The sequence below is a fragment of the Gossypium raimondii genome, chromosome 8, assembly GCF_025698545.1.
Source record: "Gossypium raimondii isolate GPD5lz chromosome 8, ASM2569854v1, whole genome shotgun sequence".
Taxonomy (NCBI): domain Eukaryota; kingdom Viridiplantae; phylum Streptophyta; class Magnoliopsida; order Malvales; family Malvaceae; genus Gossypium; species Gossypium raimondii.
This window is the reverse complement of record NC_068572.1, coordinates 40,534,726-40,558,263: the sequence shown is the minus strand read 5'-3', so window position 1 is coordinate 40,558,263 and position 23,538 is coordinate 40,534,726. Positions and strand designations below refer to the sequence as shown.

The window sequence follows — 23,538 nt, the reverse complement described above, 5'->3', positions numbered from 1 at the left end:
CAAATATTAATTACTATGACATGAAAGAGCTAGATTAACTGCTTCCCTTTACTTAAAACTACTAAAAACAATGTCAATGATATTACAACAAAAACCATGACAATTCAACTATTTACCAACCCATATTTTATAAGTTGTGATTGTACGTATTCAATTTTTACGTTTCTTTAGCATACTTCTATGCTCAACCAACTTCAAATGTTATTAAGCAAACATCATAAAGGACTTATGCAAGGTAATGCGCTCAATAACATTACTAATTTAATCATTAGTATATCAAACATGCACCTCAAATATTGTGTCTATAATTACCATCTTGTTTGGATTAAATAATTTCTCATGCTTCCCTACATTAATTATGCATGAGTAGCATGATCATAATTTTATCTGAATGAATAAACAACTAAAGCACCTAACAACATCAACAAAGTATTAATAATAAAAGCAAAGGATATGCCATCAATCTAGCATCAACAGAATTAAGTCATTATAATTAAATTGAAAGCAGAAAAATAATTGGAAATCATGTTTATCAACTTCAACAAAATTAAAAGACTAAAGGGAAAGAAATTAGAAGTCGAATCCGGTGTTTCTCTATGGCACTGCTTTTGCTGCTTCTCCTCCTTTCTTCTTCTTTGCTCCTATGCACAAGTACTCTTCAAAGTGTTGAATTTGACTACTCAAAAGGACCTCTGAATTGCTCTCTCAAACTCGTGTATTGCTCTCTCAAATGGGAAGTGAGTGAATGAAAGATAGATGAAAGAATGACGAGTGAGTGATGAGTGAATAACCCCAAATGCTTGCCCCTATTTATACTTGTTTAAGCCCCCTATTTTTAGCATGTCATCCATTGAATTTCTCCATATAGATGGTTGTCCCTTGATTTGTGGAGAAGGAGTGGACGGCATGCTTGTTTCAAGGGGAAGAAGTTGTTTGAATTGTGGAAGGAGATGGATGGTTGCTTGATTTTTGGAGGAGGGAGATCCTTGATTTTCTCCATACTGATTTGGGGGTTAAATTAGGTGAATACCAAATCTCATGGACGTTTTGGGCACCTCAAGTGGACGGTTGGGCTCCTTTCTCCATTAGCGGGTGGTTTGGGCTCCTTCCTCAATTAATGGGCTGTCAAGATATATTAACCCACTTTAAAGTTGGGTCAAAAGGAGTTTTGAGGTCCAATAAGCATCTTTGAGGCGTTCAAAGATGACACCACATTAGCCCAATCTCGTAGGGTTTTTACTACAAAGATGCTGTGGCGCTAAACATTCATAAGTGAGTTTACAAACAGGGGCACGTATGTGTAATTATACAATAATCTTCTAAAAACATAATAATTAAAGCATCATAATATAAGTACACAAATAGAAATAAATAGAAATTTGTTTACATATTGAAACATTACGAATTTACCTTGACGACTAAGGCGTAGAAATATAATCGAGCTAATCCGTAGCTTTCGCCTTTCCTCGATTTAGATCTAGTTGAGGTTTATCTTGATCTAAATAAATAATTATATTCAATTAAGTATTTCAATTAATCTCAAACATTCAACTCAATCCATATTTCACAATTACGCATAATTACCATCTTGCCCTTCTCGTTTTAACTTTTCATAATTTAATCCTTAAGCTTATAACTTAAAATCTAACCATTTCAATCAAATTTCATGTTAACCAAACATGCAAGATACCTTATAACTACTCATATTTATCACCTTTTCACAATAAACCCTATAATTTATACCTTTAACAATTTAATCCCAAATTCTAAAATTCATCAAAATTCATTTAACAAAACTTGTTTATTTTTCAACAAAGGTTCAAAATCTATCATTTAACATAAAAAAAATCATTCAAGAACATTTAGCACAACCCTCAACCTTTAATAGTTTTACAAATTAACCCCCAAGCTAGCTAGATTAAGCTAAAACGACCTCAAAAACATAGAAATCATTAAAAAAACGGGGTTGAAAATCATACCTTACAAGCAAAGGAGCTTAATCGAACCTTTAAACTTCAAAAATAGGGTTTCCTATCCCTAATTCCGATAGAGAACAAAACTAAAGAAGATGATACTATGTTATTTTCTTTTGTTTTCACATTAATTACCTTTACCATTTTAACCTTTAAAAACTTTAATAATTTCAATAAAACCTTGCCATGAATACCAACTAACTATTCAAATGGTCTAATTACCATCTAAGTCCATTCACTTTAAACTTTCATAGCCATTTGACCATTTTAACTAATGGAACTCTACTTTTATACTTTTTAAGACTTAGTCCTTTTCACCTAATTAATCATGCAAACATCAAAATTTCTTAACAAAATTTTAACACGACCTTAATATACTTCCATAAACATTAAAATAATAATAAAATAAAAATTTACTCATCAAATTTATGGTCCTGAAACCACTATTCTGATTTCACTGAAAACAAGATGTTACAACTCTTTCCCCTAAAAGAATTTTCGTCGCCAAAAATCTTATCAGAAAAGAGGTTCGGGTATTGCACTTTCATAACTTCCTCCGGTTCCCAAGTAGCATCTTCTATTCTGTGTCGTTGCCAGAGAACTTTAACTAAAGCTATACTTTTATTTCTTAATTCTTTAACTTCCCGACTTAGAATTCTGATCGATTTTTCTCTGTAAGTCACATCTGACTGAATTTCAACATCTATTTGGATATCACATGTGAAGGATCTAATCGATACCGTCATAAAATCGATACACGAAATAAATTGTGAACCTTTTCTAACTCTGATGGCAAAGCCAACCGGTAAGCTACTGGTCCAATCCTCTCAATGATCTCGTACGGTCCGATAAATTGCGAACTAAGCTTTTCCTTTTTGACCAAAATGAAGAACTTTGTTCCAAAGTGATACTTTCAGAAATACTTTGTCGCCAACTTGAAATTCTATATCTTTTCTTTTCAAATCTACATAAGATTTCTGACGATCAGAAGCTACTTTCAAACTATCACGTATCACTTTGACCTTTTCTTCGGTTTCTTGAATCAAATCAACATCGAATAACTTTTTCTCACTCAGCTTAGTCCGGTATAACATAGTTTGAAACTTTCAACCATGTAGAGCCTCGTATAGTGTCATTTTAATACTCGCCTGATAACTGTTATTGTATACAAATTCAACCAACGGCAGAAATCTCTCTCGGTTACCTTCGAACTCTAAAACACAACATCGAAGTATGTCTTCGAGTATTTGAATTACTCGTTCAGACTAACCATCGGTCTGTGGATGAAACGCTGTACTAAAATGCAGTTGAGTACCTGGAGCTTTATGTAACTTGCTACAGAATCGAGACATGAACCGTGGATCCCTGTCAAAGATAATAGAAACTGGCACATCGTGCAATCTAACAATCTCGGAAACATACAACTCTACCAATCACTCAAGTGAAAAATCCATACGTATTGGAATGAAATGCGCGGATTTCGTCAAACAATCTACAATGACCCATACTACATCTTTTTTTCTCAGAGATAGAGGCAATCCTGATACAAAATCCATCATAACACGTTCCCATTTCCACTCTGGAATCATCACAAATTGTAACAAACCAGAAGGTACCTGAAGTTCGATTTTAACTTCCTGACAGACCAAGAAATTTGAAACAAACTCTGAAATATTCTGCTTCAATCCTAGTCACTAGTACATTTGTTTCAAGTCACCGTACATTTTATTGCTACCAGGATGTATCGATAAGGTACTACTATGAGTTTCTTGTAAAATCCTCTGAATGAGATAAGAGTTTCTCGAAACACAAATTCTATTTTTGAAATACAAACTATCATCAGAACCAACATGAAAATCTGAATCACGTGTCGATTCAATTTGTTTCTGTTTAGTGATTAAATCAACATCACATTTTTTAGCATCACAAATTTGTTGTAAAAACTTCGGTCTTGCTTTCAATTCAGCTAAAATTGAACCATCATTAATCAACGTCAATCACGTGTTTAAAGCTCGCAACACAAACAAGGATTTTCTGCTCAAAGCATCAGCAACAACATTAGCCTTTCCCGGGTGATAATCAATGATCAAGTCGTAATCTTTCAACAACTCAAGTCATCTTCGTTGTCTCAAGTTCATATTTTTCTATGGCATCAAATATTTCAAGCTTTTGTGATTCGTAAAGATATGACATTTTTATCTGTACAAATTATGTCGCCAAATCTTTAAAGCAAACACAATAGCTACAAGCTCCAAATCATTGGTCGGGTAATTCTTCTCGTGCAGTTTCAACTGTCGAGAGACATAAGCCGCTACCTTTCCTTCTTACATCAAAAGACAACCTAAACCATTCAAAGAAGCATCATTATAAATTATAAATTCCTTATCGAACTCCGGCTGAACCAACACAGGTGCCTCGATTAATAATGCTTTCAACTAGTTAAAACTTTGATGACACTTCTTAGACCATTCAAATTTGACATCTTTTTGAAGCAATCTCATCAACAGAGTAGCGATCATTTAAAATCTTTTGACAAATCTTCTATAATATTCGGCTAAACCCAGAAAACTTCTGACTTTTAAAACATTTCTTAAAGGCTTCCAGCCCACTATACTTACGATTTTATTCGGATAAGCTCTAATACCATGTCGATACCACATGTCCTAAAAATCTACTTTGTTGAGCTAGAACTCACATTTGCTAAACTTAGTAAAAATCGTTTCTCACGTAGAGTCTGTAAAACGATTTTCAAATGATGGGCATGCTCTATCTCATATCATGAATAGATAAATATGTCATCAATAAACATAATAACGAATTTGTCTAAGTACGGTCTGAATATATTGTTCATCAAGTCCATAAACACAGCAAGTGCATTGGTTAAACCAAATGGCATAACAAGGAATTCATAATGTCTATACCTGGTTCTAAAAGCAGTCTTTGGCACATCCGAGTCTTTAACTCGTAGCCGATAGTAACCAGAACAAAGATCGATCTTTGAAAACACTATCACATTTTTTAGCTGATCAAATAAATCATCAATGCGTGGAAAGGGATATTTATTCTTGATTATGACTTTATTGAACTATCAGTAATAGATACATAATCACATTGACTCATCCTTTTTCTTAACGAACAAAACTAGAGCACCCCAAGGAGAAAAGTTGGGTCGAGGAAAGCCCGTATCTGTTAATTCTTGTAACTGTGCTTTCAACTCTTTTAACTTTGTAAGTGTTATTCTATACGGAGCTACCGATATCGGAAATGTTCTCGACACTAACTCAATAGCAAACTCTACTATCTGACTGACGATAACCTTGGTAATTCCTCTAGGAATACATCTGTGAACTAACACACAATCAAAACTAATTCTAATTTCAATTCTAAAACCTTGGAATCAACTATATAAGCGATATACGCTTCACAACCCTTTTTAACATATTTTTGTACCGTCATAGCTGAGATTATATTAGATGTATCATCCAATCTATCTGATTCAATTTGGATCCGTTCACCGTTCTGACATTTTAATACGATATGCTTTCGTCTACAGTTCACAACCGCACTATGCAGAGTTAATCAGTCCATACCCAGAATCACATCAAACTCAACAAAGGGTAATAACATCAAGCTAGCGGGAAAATTGTAGCCCCTAACTTTCAGTAGACATGATCTACATATTTGATTAACTAGTACACACTGACCTAGGGGATTTGTAACTTTGACAGTATATTCAATGAACTCAACAGGTAATTTCTTTTTGTCAACTAATGCAGTGCATATATACAAATGAGTTGATCCAGGATCAATCAATGCATATACATTAATATCAAAGAGAAAAAAACCCGTAATAACGTCTGAAGCAGTAGCTTCCTCCCGAGCTCTAATTGCATAGGCCCTAACTGGTGTTCTCGCTTCAGACTGTTCATTCATCTCACTATGCCTCCCTCGATTAGGCGTAGTGTTCCTAGTGTTTCTAGATCGTCTACCTCTCTAGGAAGTTGTTTGGCTTGTTTGATTGATTGCCAAAATCATTTTGCTTTTTTGGACAGTTGCGAAGGAAATGATCAATGGATCCACAATGGAAACAAGCTCCCGAATTTCATCGACACTCACTAAAATGTCTTTTATTGCATTTCTCACAAACAGGGACATTTCTCTTAACATTTCTTACACTTCCAACACTAACCGCTGGAGAATTAATAGACTGAAAATTGCTTTGCTTCGATTTCTCCCTACTCGTAAACTCTAAAGAGGCAACTGATCAACTTTTTTCATTTCTAAATTTCTTCGATACAGACGTTTGTGCAGGCTTGAATGACCCCCTTTTGTTAAAGTCTCAAAATTTCGAATCTAACTATCATTTACTTTTACAAATTTCTTCAACTTTCTAAGCCTATTATAAAAGTTCTATAAATTTTCGTAATTTTAGTGCTGCCACAGACAAACAGATATCATCATTCAACCTGTCCCTAAATCTAATACACATTTCCTCTTTATTTGATACTATGTTCTGGGCATACTTGCTCAACTACACAAATTCCCGTTCATACTTAGCTACAGTCCAATTTCCTTATTTTAACTTGAGAAATTCTTTCTTTTTCCTGTCAACAAATAGCCGACTAACTTACTTCTTCTTGAATTTAGCTTGAAAGAAGTCCCAATTAATATGATTATTTAATGTCATCGTGTTTAAAATGTCCCACCACAAATACGCCTCATCTTTTAGTAACATAGCACACATCTTAAACAATCTTCCAGAGTGCACATCAATTCCGCAAAAACTTTCTTTATATTCATTAGCCAATACTCGGCTTTTAAAGGATTATCATCCACCTTACATCTAAATTCTTCCACTCCACATTTTTAAATTTTATCTACTGGTACTCGGGTAACCGTCATAAAAATAGGGTTTTGAGAATCCAGGGGTACCGAAAAAGGCACAATAGGGGGTGGAGGTAGCGAAGTTACTAAATCTGATTGCTTGAACTCATTAAACCACTAGTTCATCATTTCAAGGAATACATTTTTCATTTCTTCACCAACAGATTGTAGAATAAATGCACTATCACTTGTTTCAGGATTCGAAGCTTGAACATTACTTTCAGCTTCATTCACTACAGCTCAGCTCGACTCAGGTGACATCTTGAATCTATAAAAAAAATACAATATTAGAACGGATCAAAAGCATCACACTATTACAGGGTTATGTGCCATGTATATATTAAACTCTACTCCGCTATTTTAGTCCTAGAATCGACTAAATCGTAACTTTGATACTACTAAATGTAACACCCCTAACCCATATCTATCGCTGGATTAAAGATACAGAGCCTTATTGTATATTTGGAACATTTAAACATAAATATCATACACTATCATAAACATATCATAAATCAATCATATATACTAATTTCGTCCCTAACTCGAGCCCTTGAGGCCTTAGAAACACTTTAGAAATAATTTGGGACTAAATTGAAAACATTTGAAAAGTCCAATAAAAAGTTACAAAAATTTGAATACAAGGGTCACACGGCCATGTGGCCAAGCCGTGTGCCTCACACAGTTGAGACATACACTCTTATCTCAGGCCATGTAACCTTCGAATTAGGGAACACGACTGTGTCCCAGCCCGTGTCCTCACTCATGTAACTCTCTGAATAGGGTCACATGCACGTGTGCCAGGCTGTGTAACTCTCGAAATTGCCCCACATACCCATATGACACACGACCGTGTCGTCAGGCTGTGTGTCACACACAGCTGAGTCACACGCCTGTCTCTCAGGCCGTGTGGACCTAAAATGCACAAAAAATAAGCCATTCTCAACACCATATCAAGCATAAACATTTGAACAGTTTGTGCACACCTACAAAGCATCAAACCATACCTAAATATGCATATATTTTCCATTCCAAAAGTCCTAATACAACTAACCAATATGCCATTCAAAGGTACCTCAAACACACACAATAACACTTACCTAAACATGCATATTTTACCACATTACAATTGTCAATTACTAGTTCAAAACTTACTAAAATATGCCACAAATATATCCATTAACACATCATTTCAAACGTACCATTTGAACCATTCAAATATGCATAGTAGCATAACTAAGTTGACATAATTTGACAAAGTATTACATGGTGCCAAAACAAGATAACATCCATAACTTATACAAGTCAATCCACAACTAAACATCCATCACAACAACATTATAATTCAACCTAAACATGCCACTACCCTAGGAGATACAAAAACTACCAACGTTGATGGACAGTGTAAGTCGATTGATTGATCCGCCCAAAATGTCAGCAACAATGATCTACAAAACAATCCACAATAACTGATAAGCTTTTAGAGCTTAGTAAGAACATAGTATAGCATTTAATCTAAAAATAATTAAATATGATTTATCAATTATTTGATTCAAAGTTATTGAAGTGTATCTGAGGTAGAAGTTGTCCATGGTAAGCCGAGAGTTGGTAGGCCCGAAAAAATTTTACCGACTCTTAGGGCAGGCCTACCCTACCAAATATGAGCTGAATTTTGCCTGTGCTCGGCCGGGAAAAAAAAGTAAGCTGAGAGCCTGACCTGGCCTAGCTCGATTTTTAATAAACACAAAAAATATTTTAAAATAAAAAATAAAAATAAAAATATTTTAAAGTATTTTAAAATTAAAAATAAAATAAAAATATATATTTATTATATTCAAGGTGGTAGGGCCCAGGCCAAAAAGTTGAGCCGAGCCAGCCCATTTTTAAAGGCCTCGTTTTTTGCCCAAGCCCATATTTGGCCTATATTTTTACCCGAACCTCCCATATTTGGTAGGCCGCCCTTACCATGGATGTCTAATCTGAGGCACGAAAGTGCATTCAAGAGTACTGAAGTACAAACAGAGGCACGTATGTGCAATTCAGGGGTACCGAAGTACAAATAGGGGAACATATATGCAATTCAGGGGTACCGAAGTATAAACAGGAGTACATACGTGCAATTCAGGGGTATCGAAGTACAAACATGGGCACATATGTACAATTAGACAATAATGTTCTAAAAATATAATAATTAAAGCAACATAATATAAGTACACAAATATAAATTTGTTTATATATTGAAACACTACAAACCTACCTTAACGACTAGGGCGTAGAAATATGATCGAGCTAATCCGTAACTTTCTTCTTTCCTTAATTTAGATCTGGTTGAGGTTTATCTTAATCTAAATAAATAATTATATTCAATTAATTATTTCAATTAATCTCAAACATTCAATTCAATCCATATTTCACATTTATGCATAATTATCATTTTGCCCTTAACATTTTAACTTTTCATAATTTAGTCCTTAAGCTTGTAACTTAAAATCTAACCATTTCAATCAAATTCCATGTTAACCAAACATGCAAGAGACCTTGAAACTACTCATATTTATCACCTTTTGACAATAAAATCCTATAATTTATACATTTAACAATTTAATCCGTAATTCCAAAATTCATCAAAATTCACTTAACTAAACTTGTTTTTTTTTCAACAAAGGTTCATAATCTATCATTTAACATAAAAAATCATTTTTAAAAAAATTCATAGCATAACCTTCAAACTTTAATAGTTTTACAAGTTAACCCTCGGGCTAGCTAAATTAAGCTAAAACGACCTCAAAAACATAAAAATCATTAAAAACGGGGTTGAGAATCATACCATGCAAGAAAAGAAGCTTAATCGAACCTTCAAACTTCAACAATGGGGTTTTCTATCCCTAATTTCGGTGGAGAACCAAACTAAAGAAGATGATACCATTTTTTTCTTTTGTTTTAACATTAATTACCTAATTATCATTTTAACCTTTAAAAATTATAATAATTTCAATAAAACATTGCCATGAATATCCACTAACTATTTAAATGGTCTAATTGCCATCTAAGTCCATTCACTTTAAAGTTTCATAGCCATTTGACCCTTTTAACTAATGGAACTCTACTTTTATACTTTTTACGATTTAGTGATTTTCACCTAATTAAGCATGCAAACATCAAAAAATAAAATAAAAATTTACTCATCAGATTTGTGGTTCCGAAACCACTATTTTGATTTTACTAAAAACGAGTTGTTATAGATCCAATTATGTAATATCGCTTAGTATTAGTTAAACATTAGACAACCAGTAAGCTAATATTGCTTCTATTTTGCTTTACATGCAAAAAAAACATAAGGACATTACGCAAAGAATATTAATGTAATTCATGAATCATTTTATTAACTAATTTATTCAAAAAAATTACAAGTATACAAACAAATATAAAACACTTAGGCACCAGGTACAACAATATTGATGTCACAGATGTCTCATATAGTGGATTCCCAAATTTGAAAATCGAGCCCAACATACGGGTTGATTAATAGTTTCATATTGCTATTGGAAATTCCTTCCATCTCCAATGGATCCAATGAAACAATAATGCAATCAAGATATTTTCAATCATAGTTTCTAAAATCATAATTCAGTGGTGCTCCAAAGCCTTTTCCAAAGGCAAAAAGACTTCCCTCGTGATCTACAAAATGAAATAGATCTTTAACTTACACAATCAAGTAAATATTTAAGGATGAAACTAGGATTCATAAATAAAAAATGTAAATGCTTTTAGCCAGTAATTGATAAAATGAAGTCTAAATTCTCATTGTGGAAATCAAAATTATTGAGTCAAGAGGGAAGTTAACCTCTAGTGTACCTATCTATCAACTATTTTGTTTTCAAGCCCTAAGGAAAATTTATGATAAAATGGATCAAGTTATGAGAAACTTTTGGTGAAGAGATGATTCGAATAGGAGAAAGATTCATTTTATTAACTGGAACAATATATGTTCTAATAAATCCTCCAATGGACTTGTGGTAAGAAATATACAAGTAATGAATAGAATATTGTTGGTCAAACTTTCATAAAGAATTGTTAATAGACAAAAAAGACTCTGTAACACCCTATACCTGACCTGGCCGCCAGATTCGAGTATCAGATGCTACACCAAACTAAAAGACTTAAACGGTACTTCCATTTCGGATTCAATTACATACTTTAATAACTCAAAATTTTGATAGTCTAAATAATAAAAATATCGTACACAACTGGTGGGTAATCCTTACAACCCTAATTTCAACATTTCATTACAATCATTGGATTTACACTCAAATACGGACATAATTGACTTAAACCCTGAGGCAAGGCCTTTATAAGTGCCCACTATATACGTGAACAACTACAACACATCGCCTATTCTGGCAGAATCTGACTTAATCCCTCTCGTTGCCCATATCTTTACCGAATCCTACATTCAAGCAATAATTTCATAAGTTCAAAAGAACTTAGTGAGATCTGCACATATCTTGTATATTCATATACATCTGCATAGGTCTTAAGAATAAAGCATCTGACTTAAAATCAACTCCCTGGTTTTCCAAGAATATAATAGGGAATATAAACCTGATATTTTTAGTCTGCTAGAAACGAGAGTTAATGGATGAAAACTAGATAAGATCATCACCAGTTTGGGTTTCCAGCATTCGCACAGAGTAGAGGCTATTAGTTTTTCGAGAAGTATTTGGGTTGGTTGGAAATATTCTATTTCAGTTGAGGTAATTTGTAATTACCCCCAATTCATTATTGTTTGAGTTATTAAGGGGATCCAATCTCAAGTTGTTATCCCAGCCTTAGTATATGAGAGTCCTGATAGACAGAAAATGAGGAAACTTCGAGAGGGTCTTAATTCGATCATTCCATCTAGAGGTGTTCCCTGGGCTGCTATTGGTGATTTTAATGTTTTACTTTCATCTAGTGATAAAAAAGGTAAACTGGTTTGAATAGGGTGTCATTTATTTGGAGAGTTTCTTGAATTGAATGATTTGTAAAACTTAGGGTTTAAGGGGCCAGCCTTCACAAGGCATCGGAGAGAAATTTTTGAGAGGCTTGATAAGGTGTTAGGAAATGAAACTTGGATTAGAGATTTTCCCTTTTGTTCAGTCACCCATCTTTCTAGGCTTAAATCTAATCATAGGCCATTGTTCTTCTTTCTCAAGCCAATAGTCAACTTTCCTAGGGGCGCCCTTTTAAACTTCTGGTCGGTTGGGTGGAACATCCAAAATTTCAAATTTTGTTAAAGATAATTGGTGTTTTAATGGTAACATGGCCGAGTCTCTTCATCAGTTTACCTCAAATATTAAATATTGGAATAAGTCTATGGCCATATTGGTACCCATAAAAAGTTTTTATTACAGAAATGAGAAAGGGTTCAAAAGGATATGGATAGGTTGGGTTCCAACGCCTTAAGTCAGTTAGAACTGGAGGTTAAGAAGGAGTTTGAAAAAGGTAATACATCATGATGAGCTACTTTGGAAACAGAAAGCTCGATGTGATTGGTTGTATTTTGGGAATCATAATACTAAATTCTTCCATTCTCGTATCATTCAAAGGAAGAAGCATAATTGAATCTCTACTTTGAAGAATGATGGGGGTGAATGGATTTATGATGCGGAGGAACTTCAATCTGAGGCGCTTAAATTCTTCCAGAATTTGTATGGTGAACAACCAGTTAAATTGATAGATTTACCTCCTAGTTTCTTTTCTAATTCTAATCAAAGTGGCACCCTTTTCTTAGGCAAAAAGGAACCAGGAGATTACATTAAGGTTACTTTTTTCGACATGGATCCTTTAAAAACATCAAGGAGTGAAGGTTTTCACGCCCTCTTTTTCCAGAGTCAGTGGAACCAGATTAGTGGAGCCGTTTGTGGTTAGGTTTGAAAAGTCTTTGTTGGACAACCTATAGATTGGAAGTTTAATAATAACTTGATTGTTCTAGTCCCTAAGGTTCCAAATCCTCAAAGTGTTACGCAATTTCTCCCTATCAACTTATGTTCGATTTTTCATAAGTTAGTCATGAAAGTTATTGCTAACCATTTCAAAGTGGTTTTTCCTAGAATTATTGGACAAGAGCAAGATGGTTTCATCACTAGGAGAAATATCATGGATAACATCATTTTGGTTCAAGAAGTGGTACGTTCCATGAGGAGAAAACACAAGAATAAGAAGTGGATGGCAATAAAGATTGATTTGGAGAAGGCATATGATAGGGCGTATTGGGATTTTATTGAAGCTTCACTTCAGGCATCTGGTATTCTTGACTTCTTAAAGGTTATTATGTCGGATATCACGAATACGTCTATGCAAATTTTATGGAATGGAGTCCTGATTCAGAAGTTTAAGTTGGCCAAGGGAATAAGACAAGGTTGTTCTTTGTCACCTTATCTTTTTGCCCTCTGCATAGAATGACTTAGATAGTGTATTTAAGTTTTCATCAGTACAGGTAAGTGGAGTCCCATTCGTTTGTTTAGGACAAGACTTGTACTCTCACATTTGTTTTGCAAATGATCTAGTTATTTTTGGCAAAGCTGACATGGAACAAGTAGTACTGATCAAGAAAATTCTCGAGAATTTTTGTGTTTTTGTGGGCATCGGATTAATGCTATCAAGACAATGGTCTACTTTTTCATAAGAAGATCACTAATAGTTTCTTAAGGTTTGTGGTGGAAATGGTTACGGCTAGACTCCAGCGATAGGATGCAAGGTAGTTGTCTCTTGTTGGTAGAGTCATGTTAGCTTAGTCAGTTCTCCTTACAATTCCTAGTTATTTTATGCAGTTCTTAAGGTATATGTGAGAAGATTAAACGCATCGTCAGACAATTCATTTAGGGGTATTCTAGAGGGAGTAGAAAGATGGCCCTTATTAATAAGTAGTTAGTCAACCCAATGCATCTGAAGGGTTGAGGATTCGGTAGTTGAAAGATCAAAATATTTCTTTTATGTCAAAATTGGGGTATAACATTTGACCAATACTGATTTCTTATAGGTCCGTGTTCTCAGGTCAAAGTATAAGGTGGAGGAAGACATACTTGCTGATATTAATCGAAGGAATTTCTCCTTCTTTGTAGATCTCTTTTGAGGATTTGGCCCCTCCTATGTGAGAATACTATCTGGTTAGTAGGAAATAATAATAGCATAAAATGTTGGAAGGATAGTTGGGTCCCTAGAGTTGGCCCATTATTGAATCACATTTCAACACGAAACAACCTTGATGTGTACTGTCTCCTTCGGGATATGGTAACAGAGGAAGGTTTGTGGAATTTAGACTTATTTTGTGTTTGGCTATCAGATGAGATTAGCAATCGTATTGTTAGTATTCCTCTCCTATGCCCTATTGTTGGTTTGGATAAAATTGTTTGAGTAGGTACATTGACAGGTTCTTTCTCTATAAATAGTGCTTACAAGGTGATTAAGGAAAACTCGTGGAACTTGAGAGATGAAGTTTGGAATATACCATGGAATAACAAGGGCCTTAGAGGGTTCATATTTTTATTTGGCTAGTCTTCAAGTATTGATTACTTATGCAAGTGGAGAGACTAAAGCATTGTATTGTGAATGATAACCATGGTACGATCTATAGGTCAATTCCAGAGGACATTATTCATGCCATCAGATATTGTAGTGCAGCGAAAGAGGTTTGGTCACATATTATTCCAGTGGAGGAGTAAGCTTGGTTTTTTTCTAGGAACTTACAGGAGTGGCTTACGTCTAATTTGCAAAATAGCCAAAAGTTTGCCTTCGGGGGGATTGGTTGGCCAGTTTTCTTTGGGTTAGTCATGTGGCGCATTTAGAAGAACATGAACTCTCTTATTTTTCAAGGAGTTCTATAGAATGTAGAAGAGTTCATCAAAGGTTCATATAGTTGGGCAAAACAGTATGTGTCCCTTCCCAAGGTAAACTCTACAGTGAGACAAGGGACGAGGGTAGGGTTTAACTGGACAGGCAGATATGTGAGACTAAGAACTAATGGCTCAGTTAAGGTAGATTCCAATTATGCTGCTATAGGGTGTCTTGAGGGGCGAGCACGATATGTATATCATTGGCTTCAATCAACAGTTGGGGAAATGCTCAATCCATAATGTTGAATTATGGGGTATTTTAAATAGTCTATCACTAGTGCAAGGAAAGCAATGCAATAAAGTGTTGATACAATCGAACATTTTGGAGGCTATTTAAGTTAATTTAGTTTCAGAATCAATGCTCTCTAGATCGATGTTAATCAGGTGTATTCATCATCTCCTGAAGAATATAGGGAACTGGGCACTTGAATACATTCCTAAAAAAGAAATGTAACATTTCACCCGGCGAAGTGTAGTACTTGAGTATTGATAATTGAACTAAGGCTTACAATGTGACCCCCCCGAGTAAGAAAAGGGTTAGAAATTTATTAAGTACTTAAGGTCTGCGAATGCGCCCTTAGGTGAAGCCCTGATTAAGGTGAGATCTAAGGTTTGGCGGACTCTTTGATAAAGCATACGCCGCCTTAGTGAATAGATAAAAATCATGAGTCCTATTGTTAAACCTCTAGTTTGATAGGAACAATAAATATGTTTTTATCTTATTCTCTGATTAAACTATTTAGTTGGTCTAATGAGGACTAGTCAAGATTGGACAAAGTTTCTGAGAATGAAAGGACATGTATTTAAGATGAGAGAGAAAACTATTAGTCAAGGGTATTGAAAGAAAGTGGAGGAAATAAGTTTGTCCACTAAGTTTTCTTTGGTGTGCACCTATATAAAGCCAACCTTAGTTTCCTAAATTAGTTTTATACTTTCTTTGGCACTTCATACTTCCTTTTAACAATTCTCTCTGTGTTTTTCAGGAAACCATTAGAGCCAAAGCATGTTTGAAGGATTAAAGTTCGTTGTAATCAGCTAACTTCACCGTCGTGAAACCTGGTAAATAACGATGAAACTTTAATTGTTTTCGTGATTATTTTTTACGGGGCCCTAGGGTTTCTTGTTTTAAGGACAGACTAAAGATTAAGGGAAGGAAACTTCCAGATTCTGGGTTTCCTGATTATGTGTTCTTGAAAGCTTGTTTAGTTCTTCTGAAAAATATGATCTGATAAGTTAACTATTTATGTTATAGCTCAAGAAACTCCCGAAAGCTCTCGAAACAAGGGTAAGGGACTTGTTGTTTAGTCTCTGCTGCATCTTTTAGTGAGTTCCTTCATACCCCATGTGTGTGTTGTACATGTCTAGTTCAAGGTAAGTTTACTTGTCTGGTAAAAAGTCTGGCTTTGCATGTCTGTGTAAGAAATGAAAAGGTCTTACTTCGTGCTGAGTTATTACCCACTTTACTTTGAAAAAAGAACCACATGGTTAGAACAAAATATGTAAATTCATGGTATTGCCTTCATTGGAAAGAGCATTGAACTGGCAAATCGCGATACATAAATGATGTTATGTAGCCCCTGCTAAGGTAAGTGTAATGCAAACCATATTGGCAAAACGTAACAAAGGAAAAAGGAAACGAAAGAACGATACAATCTCCAAACATGGACTAAGGTTTTTGGCTAGCACGAAAGAGGTTGTCTGCATGAATGCATAGGCATAGTGTATGCGGCAAAATGAGTCTCATTCTGTTAAAGAATCTGTAAGTTCGTTATTCGCCAATAGGCGAGCTACATGAAGTTAGTTTGTATAGTGTCTTCGCCAATGGGCAACCTGTATGTTCCACTGAGCTGGGAAGAGTCCTTCTGTCTGTGTGATGTATAGATATCCTAATGTTCGCTTTGGAACTCACTAAGTTCTATGAACTTACTCCGTTTATCTTTCCTTCTCAGAACCACTAAAGAAATAAATGAACCTTCAAGGACTATGCCAGAGCATACATATTTTATGAAGCTTATAGTGGTTTTGTATTATGCATGACAATTGAGGGTAGTGTCAAGGCTTGAAATTTGAATAACAATATTTTGTAACTAAAATTTGTATTTGTCAAACTGTGTTCTTTCCTTAAATCCTTACAATGAAGTTTTATGTTTTAAAAGTGTTTGGACCATTAAGTTTAAACGTTTCATATATTACTGTTATAACATATACTAAACTGTTTTTGTAAACCTGAGGTTCCGGCAATTACGATATCAAAAGGAAAAGACTTGAAGGTTGTAACGCACCATTCCTGGATCCTCCTTAAGGGTCGAGAATTGGGTGCTACAAGAAAACAACGAAGAGATTAAATGGCCAAAATAGTTTTTAATAGGGAGAAAGGGCTGCAATTGTTTGTAGAAAATCCCTTTGTTTTATAACAAAGGGATTTTTTTTTCCTTTTCTTATCACAAGAAAAAAAACAAAAAAGTTGGATTTTTTATAAAAATAATATTAAAAATTAATTAATTATAGAAATGAGGTGGAGAGCAAATTAATTATGAAAATGAGGTGTTTGCTACTATAGCTTTAGATGTCGCTTGACACATTGGCGGAACTGATAAACTTTTTTAAAAAATTTAATAGGAAAAAAAGGCTAAAAAAGTGAAAAAAAAATGTTTTTTGTGGTGTCGCCTAATACATTAATGGCACCGATAAATTTTTAAAAAAAATATTATAAAAAAGAAGTTGAAAAAGTGAAACAAAAACTAGTTTATGGTTCCAACAATAAGTCATTTCCCTACATTTAATGCTTAATGACTTTTTCATGCATTTAATATCTTAATGCTTTTTCCCTACATTTAATGTATTAATGCCTTTTCCTTTATTTAATCTCTAAAACAACAAATTTTTTTATTTAATTAAGGGAGTGTCGCCTAAACATTGGCGTCACCAAATAAAAGAAATAATTTTTTTTTACTTTTTTAATTTTTTTTCTATTAGAATTTTTGTAAAGTTTATTGGTGCCGTCAATGTGTCATGTGGCGCCCAAAATTATTGTAGTAAACACCTCATTTTCATAATTAATTTGTCCTCCACCCTCTTTTTGTAATTAATTAATCTTTTAATATTATTTTATAAAAGACCCAAAATGTTTCATTTAGATTTTCTTCAAGACAAAAGTTTATAAGATATAAAAAAATTATTAAAATATCCCAACACCATATTCAAGCGTCATAAACTAATAGAATTTCTTTTAATATTTCTTTTGTATTCAAATAATTCTATTTTTGATATAATGATAATTGAATCTAAATTATTTTAGAGTAAATAGATTTCCAATCAATATACTACAATTCATTTAAGTCTATATTTCAACTTATATTAACTAAGCCATTGATTAAATATTTTTATTTTCTGATAACTCTACTAACAGTTTAAATGGTGATTAAATTTATTTCATAATAAAATAATGATTAAATAATTAAAAAGATACTTGGCATCATCTTAGAGCTGCTTGTGGAGTTTACTCTATTAATAGTGGATGAATAATTACCCATTAATTAAATTGTTAAATTCAATTAATAATTTTAAAATTTACATTTGCATATCTACATCTATATTATTATATAAGAGTTTGATTGAGTTAATGTCATCCATGTATCAAAATTTAGCCCAGTTATGAAATGATTAAAACCATGCTATTTAGCATGCAAATATTTTATTTTTCTTTTACATTTTATATAAAATTAATAAAATTGTTTAAACCTAAATTTATTCAAACTTTAGCGCTTAAACCAACATCAATCAATCACTTTAAATATTATAATAAAAGTATTTTATACTAATTATTCTGGGTTTTGCATGTGCATATGATTAATTAAAAAAATTAAAATTTAACTATAATATTTTTAAAATATGATGGAATAAAAAATGGTAATCCTGATCCAAAACAAATTTACATATATCAGCTTCAAAACAGGATTAGATATAGTTTTATTGTTTTTAAATCATAACGTATTTAGGTAACGACTCTTCTACATATGTCCTAGGTCTATGGGCGTGACTGACTTAGGAACTTTACAATGGAACATGCCAAGTCCGTTCGGACACAGATTATAATGCGCCAAAACCAACAGCGCCGCCATTTCCACTTTTACTTGGAATATTACCCGTCGGTTGTCGCTTTCTTTCTCCTTTGCCAGCTTCTATGGCTGTTCGCCAATCTCATCCAGAATTAGCTACACATAAACCATTTTTAATGTCATAAAAATTAACAGTAATCATTCCATAAACCTAATCAAATCATCATTAATTATCTTAATCCAACACAATATATCTTCTTTCTCTTCCAGAGCTTTTTTTTCTTTTTTTGGGTTAATCAAATTCTTGCAGGATATAATGAAGATATAAGGGGGGAAAAAACATTTGGTTACAATTGCATTTCACAATTTTAAACACAAACAAATCTGGGAAAATTACATGAAGTTAATCCTAAATCCTAATTATCAAAAGCTAAACTAGAAAAAAAGGGTAAGAATTCACGACAGAAAATCATTAATTTTCACCCAATTTACAACGCCCAAACGCATTAAAATGTAAACGAAAGTCGGCTCACATGGCCGTTGATGTCTCCGGAGCAGCAACGCCATCATCGTCGAAGCTCCAAAGTTCACCGACGACACTATCCTGCGGAGCTACGCCGTTTTGGGTCGGCGATTCCCCGTCCAGATAAGGTATTTGATAAAATTTCATGTAATTCTCGTAAGCCATGAGCTCCTCAGACAGTTTCTGCACTTCATTGTTTTCTTCTTGAACCCCCACAGCCGACACGGCCTTGTTCATCGGCTCTCGCCGTTTCTCTTCTTCTTCAAGTTCCTCAGCCTTCACAGGGACGTAACAGAGATTCACATTTTGGTCGTCGGACCCTTTATTTTCATCTCCAGATATAACGATCGGGTCAGTTGCGTACCCACCGATTTCATTCAAATCGTAATTGAATCCATAGTTACTGTTTATATGCTGTTGATAAACGCAAGGGTTCGAATTGGGCATGGAACGGTTCAGATTGTACGGGGTGGAGAAGGAGTCGTCTTCGTTGGGGAAATTGACCTTGGCTTTCTTGCCCCTGATTTTGCGAGCTTCACGGTCGTAGGCGCGGGCCGCTTCCTCGGCAGTGTTGAAAGTGCCCAGCCAAACACGAACCCCTTTTCGAGGGTCGCGAATCTCGGCCGCCCATTTGCCCCACGGCCGTTGCCTTATGCCTCTGTAAAGATTTTTCCTCTGCCTTTTCGGTTTCTTCTCCACTTGTTCATCACCTGCTTCAATAAAAAAAAAAAGCAATCAGAGGAACCCAAAGTAAACGAAAAACAAAAGTATGAAGGGAAAAAATGGGTACCTAACGACGATGGCGGTTCGGGTTGGGATCTTTTGAAATGGCAGACTGAGTGGTCGCGGTAAGAGCAAAAGCCATTGATTTTCACGAAAGGGGAGTTAGGCCAGATATCGGCGGCGGTCACGCGGCGGCCACCTTTCCGTGGGATGAACTCAGATATGATAGCACCGCCACACATTTCTTAAGGAAGGGAACTATTTTTGCTGGCTTGAAAAGCAGCGTTGAGTGAGGTAAAAAGGAAGGGTTTAAGGGAAATTTGGAGGTGTTGAAAAAAGAAAACGTGTTTTTAGCGAATTTTGGAAATAAAATGTGAAGAAGGAAGGGAAGGGTGGGGTTTAAATAGGGATGGAAAATGTAAGAAGGTGCGTGACAGTGCATACATGATGGGCCTGGGAACTTTCCTTATCAATTATCAATAATTCGTATTTTTGAATAATAATATTGATATCAATTGAATTAAAATTAAAATTTACATTAAATTTTATCTCATTATATTGAAGTTGGGATGCGTAATGAAATCAAAATTTTCAAACATTTAATAATTTATATATTTAATATTCATTTTAACTTTTACTTAATATAAAATTTTCAATAAAATAAGTGAGTTGGTAACTAGTTATATTTAAGGTAGAAAACATTAAATAGATTTTATTTTATTAAAAATGAAGTAAATTACCATTTTTTAAAATGACATATTCAAATTATCATATCTATCTTTCATCCAAAACTATCTAAAATAAAATAAGATATTATATTAATAAGATTAAAATTAAAATTAAATAATCTTCTAAAACTCAATATTTACTTTTATCAAACAATATAATTATATTCAGTACTTATATTTATTAATTTACCAAACAATTTTCTAATATAGATTTAACACTTATAAAATTTAATAGTAAAAATTCAAGTACTTAATGTTTCAGTTTATCAAACTTACCCTAGCATCTCAAATTAAAATCCCCCTAAATTTAGTGTCACAAATTAATTTTTTTAACAAATTAATATCATTATAAATTCTGATCATATCTGCTATTTTTGACACAATGCCTAGAACTACCCATAATCCTTCCCCGACTCATAAATAGGAGGATAATACACTTCAGCGCACTCGAGCCCATGTCCTCCTGCATTGGCAATAATGTCTTTGTTAATTGAATTAAAACTCAATCGACAATGTCACAAATTAATTAAATACACGTATATTTAACAAAATTAGATTATGCACACCTACGACATGGTTGAAATCTTTATGTAACAAATTTAAAATAATTGATATAAGAATCAAATGCGGCTTTGGTTGAATTGGTAAAAGTTGAGATAAGAGAGATTTTAAGATATGGAGTTTAAATCTTTTCAAGTGTATGTATTTTTCTAAATTATAATAAAGGATAAAAATACCCTTAAAATTATATTTGTTGCTTTATAAAATATTGAATTTTGATAATTTTACAATCAATTGAAACTCGATTGAGAATGATACCAACTCAATCGAAATTTTAAATAATGGGTACAGATTTAGATTATAAAAGAAGTATAAAAATATAACTATAAGGATATTTATGCCTTTTGTTATTTTAAAATTAAATATAAAATTAATTCTTTTAAAAGTTGTCATGCCCTTTTAGGTCTAGCCGTCTAGTTATGTTTGTAATTTATTGTTTTTCAGAAATTTAAAATTTAATCTACCTATTTTAATTTAATATAATTTGACCCTTTTTCTTGTAATGTTATAAGTGACTTACATTGATAATATTATTAATCGTATCCTTAAAAGTGATGGTACATAAATTTTTTAAATATATTTAAGCATTCAATTATATATAAATTTATTATTAGTTAAACATGGTTGATTCGATTTTATGTGATTTAAACTACACGATCCAATAATATTAAAAATTTACATCATTATTTTAATAACAACAACTGACAATGTGATCAATTTAGACCTACTAACAAACATTATAAAATTATATTTTGGTACACTCACAATGTGGTGAAAAATTTATGTAACAAATATATTATTATAAATGATATAAAATTAATTGATTCTTTGGTTAGGATGGTAAAGTTAAACTCTTATTATGCATGGTGTTTTGTTTTAAATCTCATTCTAAACACCCTCATAAAACATAACTTAATTTAAATATGAGATTGTATTTTAGTGATTTTACAACTAAGGTGGGCACAACTCAATAAAAGACTTAATATATATAAACGTAGATACACCAACTAATTTATGCCAAATTAAAGTAAGGGCTTAAATATCAAATTTTAATGTAAAAAATGACTAAACCCATTATTAAATATTTTAATGGAATAATAATAAATTTATTTATCAATATTTACATTTTTTGTCGATTTGACCATTATTTTTTAACTAAATTTGGCTCTTAACCTTTTAAAACAAAAAATGTAAACATGACATTTTATATGACAATCTACTTATACTTTATCCTATTTTTTATATTCTTATTTTTATTTTATTTTTAATATATTTATAATTTATTAACGTAACATATAAAACAAATAGAATCAAGTCAATTTGAAGTACAAGTGTATTGCCAAGCCAAAATCGTTCAAAAAGTTAATTGTTTAGTCTATATTTTCATCAAAAATAAAACGATTTGACCTTTTTTTTAAAAGCTGATAGTGTTGATTGAGTCTCGATTGGTATCAACATTGTTACCAATGTAAGAGAACGTGGGTTCGAGTATAGCACGAAGTGGATTGCCATGTCAAGTCAGTATGAAATATAAGTGGATTGTCATGTCAAGATTGTTAAAAAAGGTTAATTGTTTAGTTTGTATTTTCATCCAAATAAAATGATTTGACTCTTTTTAAAAAGTTGATAGTGATAATTGAGTCTTATCTCGATTGATATTAACATTGTTATCAGTGTAGGGGGTGTGGGTTCGAGTGTGCTGAAACGCATTATCCTCCTATTTAAGGGTTAGAGAGGAATTATAAGTAGTTCTAGGCATTATACCAAAAAGAGTAAAAATAATAAAAATCTATAAAAAAATTGATAGTAAAATTTAAATAAAATAACATGATATAAGGTTAAAAGTTTTTAACCTTCGGTATATTTAAGTTTAACAAATACCAATACTTTTTTCCTTTTTATGTATTATTAATATACTTCTTTTTTAGTTGTGTAGTGAGTGTGCCACTAAATATTATTTAATTAGAATTAATTACACATAATTGAATGATGGGATTTAGTAGATATTCTTTAATTGTAGTTTCACCTAAAGCTTTCTTCAAAAACTCTTGTCAACAAAAGAGGATGACGTCTTTTCTTACCTTTGACCACATTCCCTTATTTATTAACCCCATAATGACTCCTCCAATTTTATAAAAAAATTATTTTAGTCTTTTATTTATATTTTCATCCTTTATAGTTAAAAATTTTATATTTTGTTAAATCATCTCAAAATAA

The 23,538-nt window shown here is 33.0% G+C and overlaps 1 protein-coding gene across 2 annotated transcripts; it reads right to left on the bottom strand.

Moving 5' to 3' along the window:
- Positions 1 to 19,118: 19,118 nt before the first annotated feature.
- LOC105791446 (ethylene-responsive transcription factor ERF071) lies at positions 19,119 to 20,401 on the bottom strand. 2 transcript variants are annotated; one of them, XM_012619512.2, is made up of 2 exons: positions 20,100 to 20,401; positions 19,119 to 20,022 (listed from the first exon to the last, which is right to left on the bottom strand). In XM_012619512.2, the coding sequence occupies exons 1-2, from the start codon at positions 20,272 to 20,274 to the stop codon at positions 19,316 to 19,318; spliced, it is 882 nt and encodes a 293-aa protein (XP_012474966.1). In that variant the 5' UTR covers positions 20,275 to 20,401; the 3' UTR covers positions 19,119 to 19,315. The 2 variants fall into 2 exon arrangements, with proteins under 2 accessions (XP_012474966.1, XP_012474967.1); XM_012619513.2 differs by having other exon boundaries at positions 19,119 to 20,019.
- Positions 20,402 to 23,538: the final 3,137 nt, after the last annotated feature.

What these genes read in the sequence shown, in the direction of transcription:
- LOC105791446 (XM_012619512.2), bottom strand. Translation starts at nt 20,274, where the DNA reads ATGTGTGGCGGTGCTATCATATCTGAGTTCATCCCACGGAAAGGTGGC. An exon ending in CGAACCGCCATCGTCGTTAG is followed by an intron (nt 20,023 to 20,099) that starts GTACCCATTTTT and finishes TTTTTATTGAAG; the next exon opens with CAGGTGATGAACAAGTGGAG.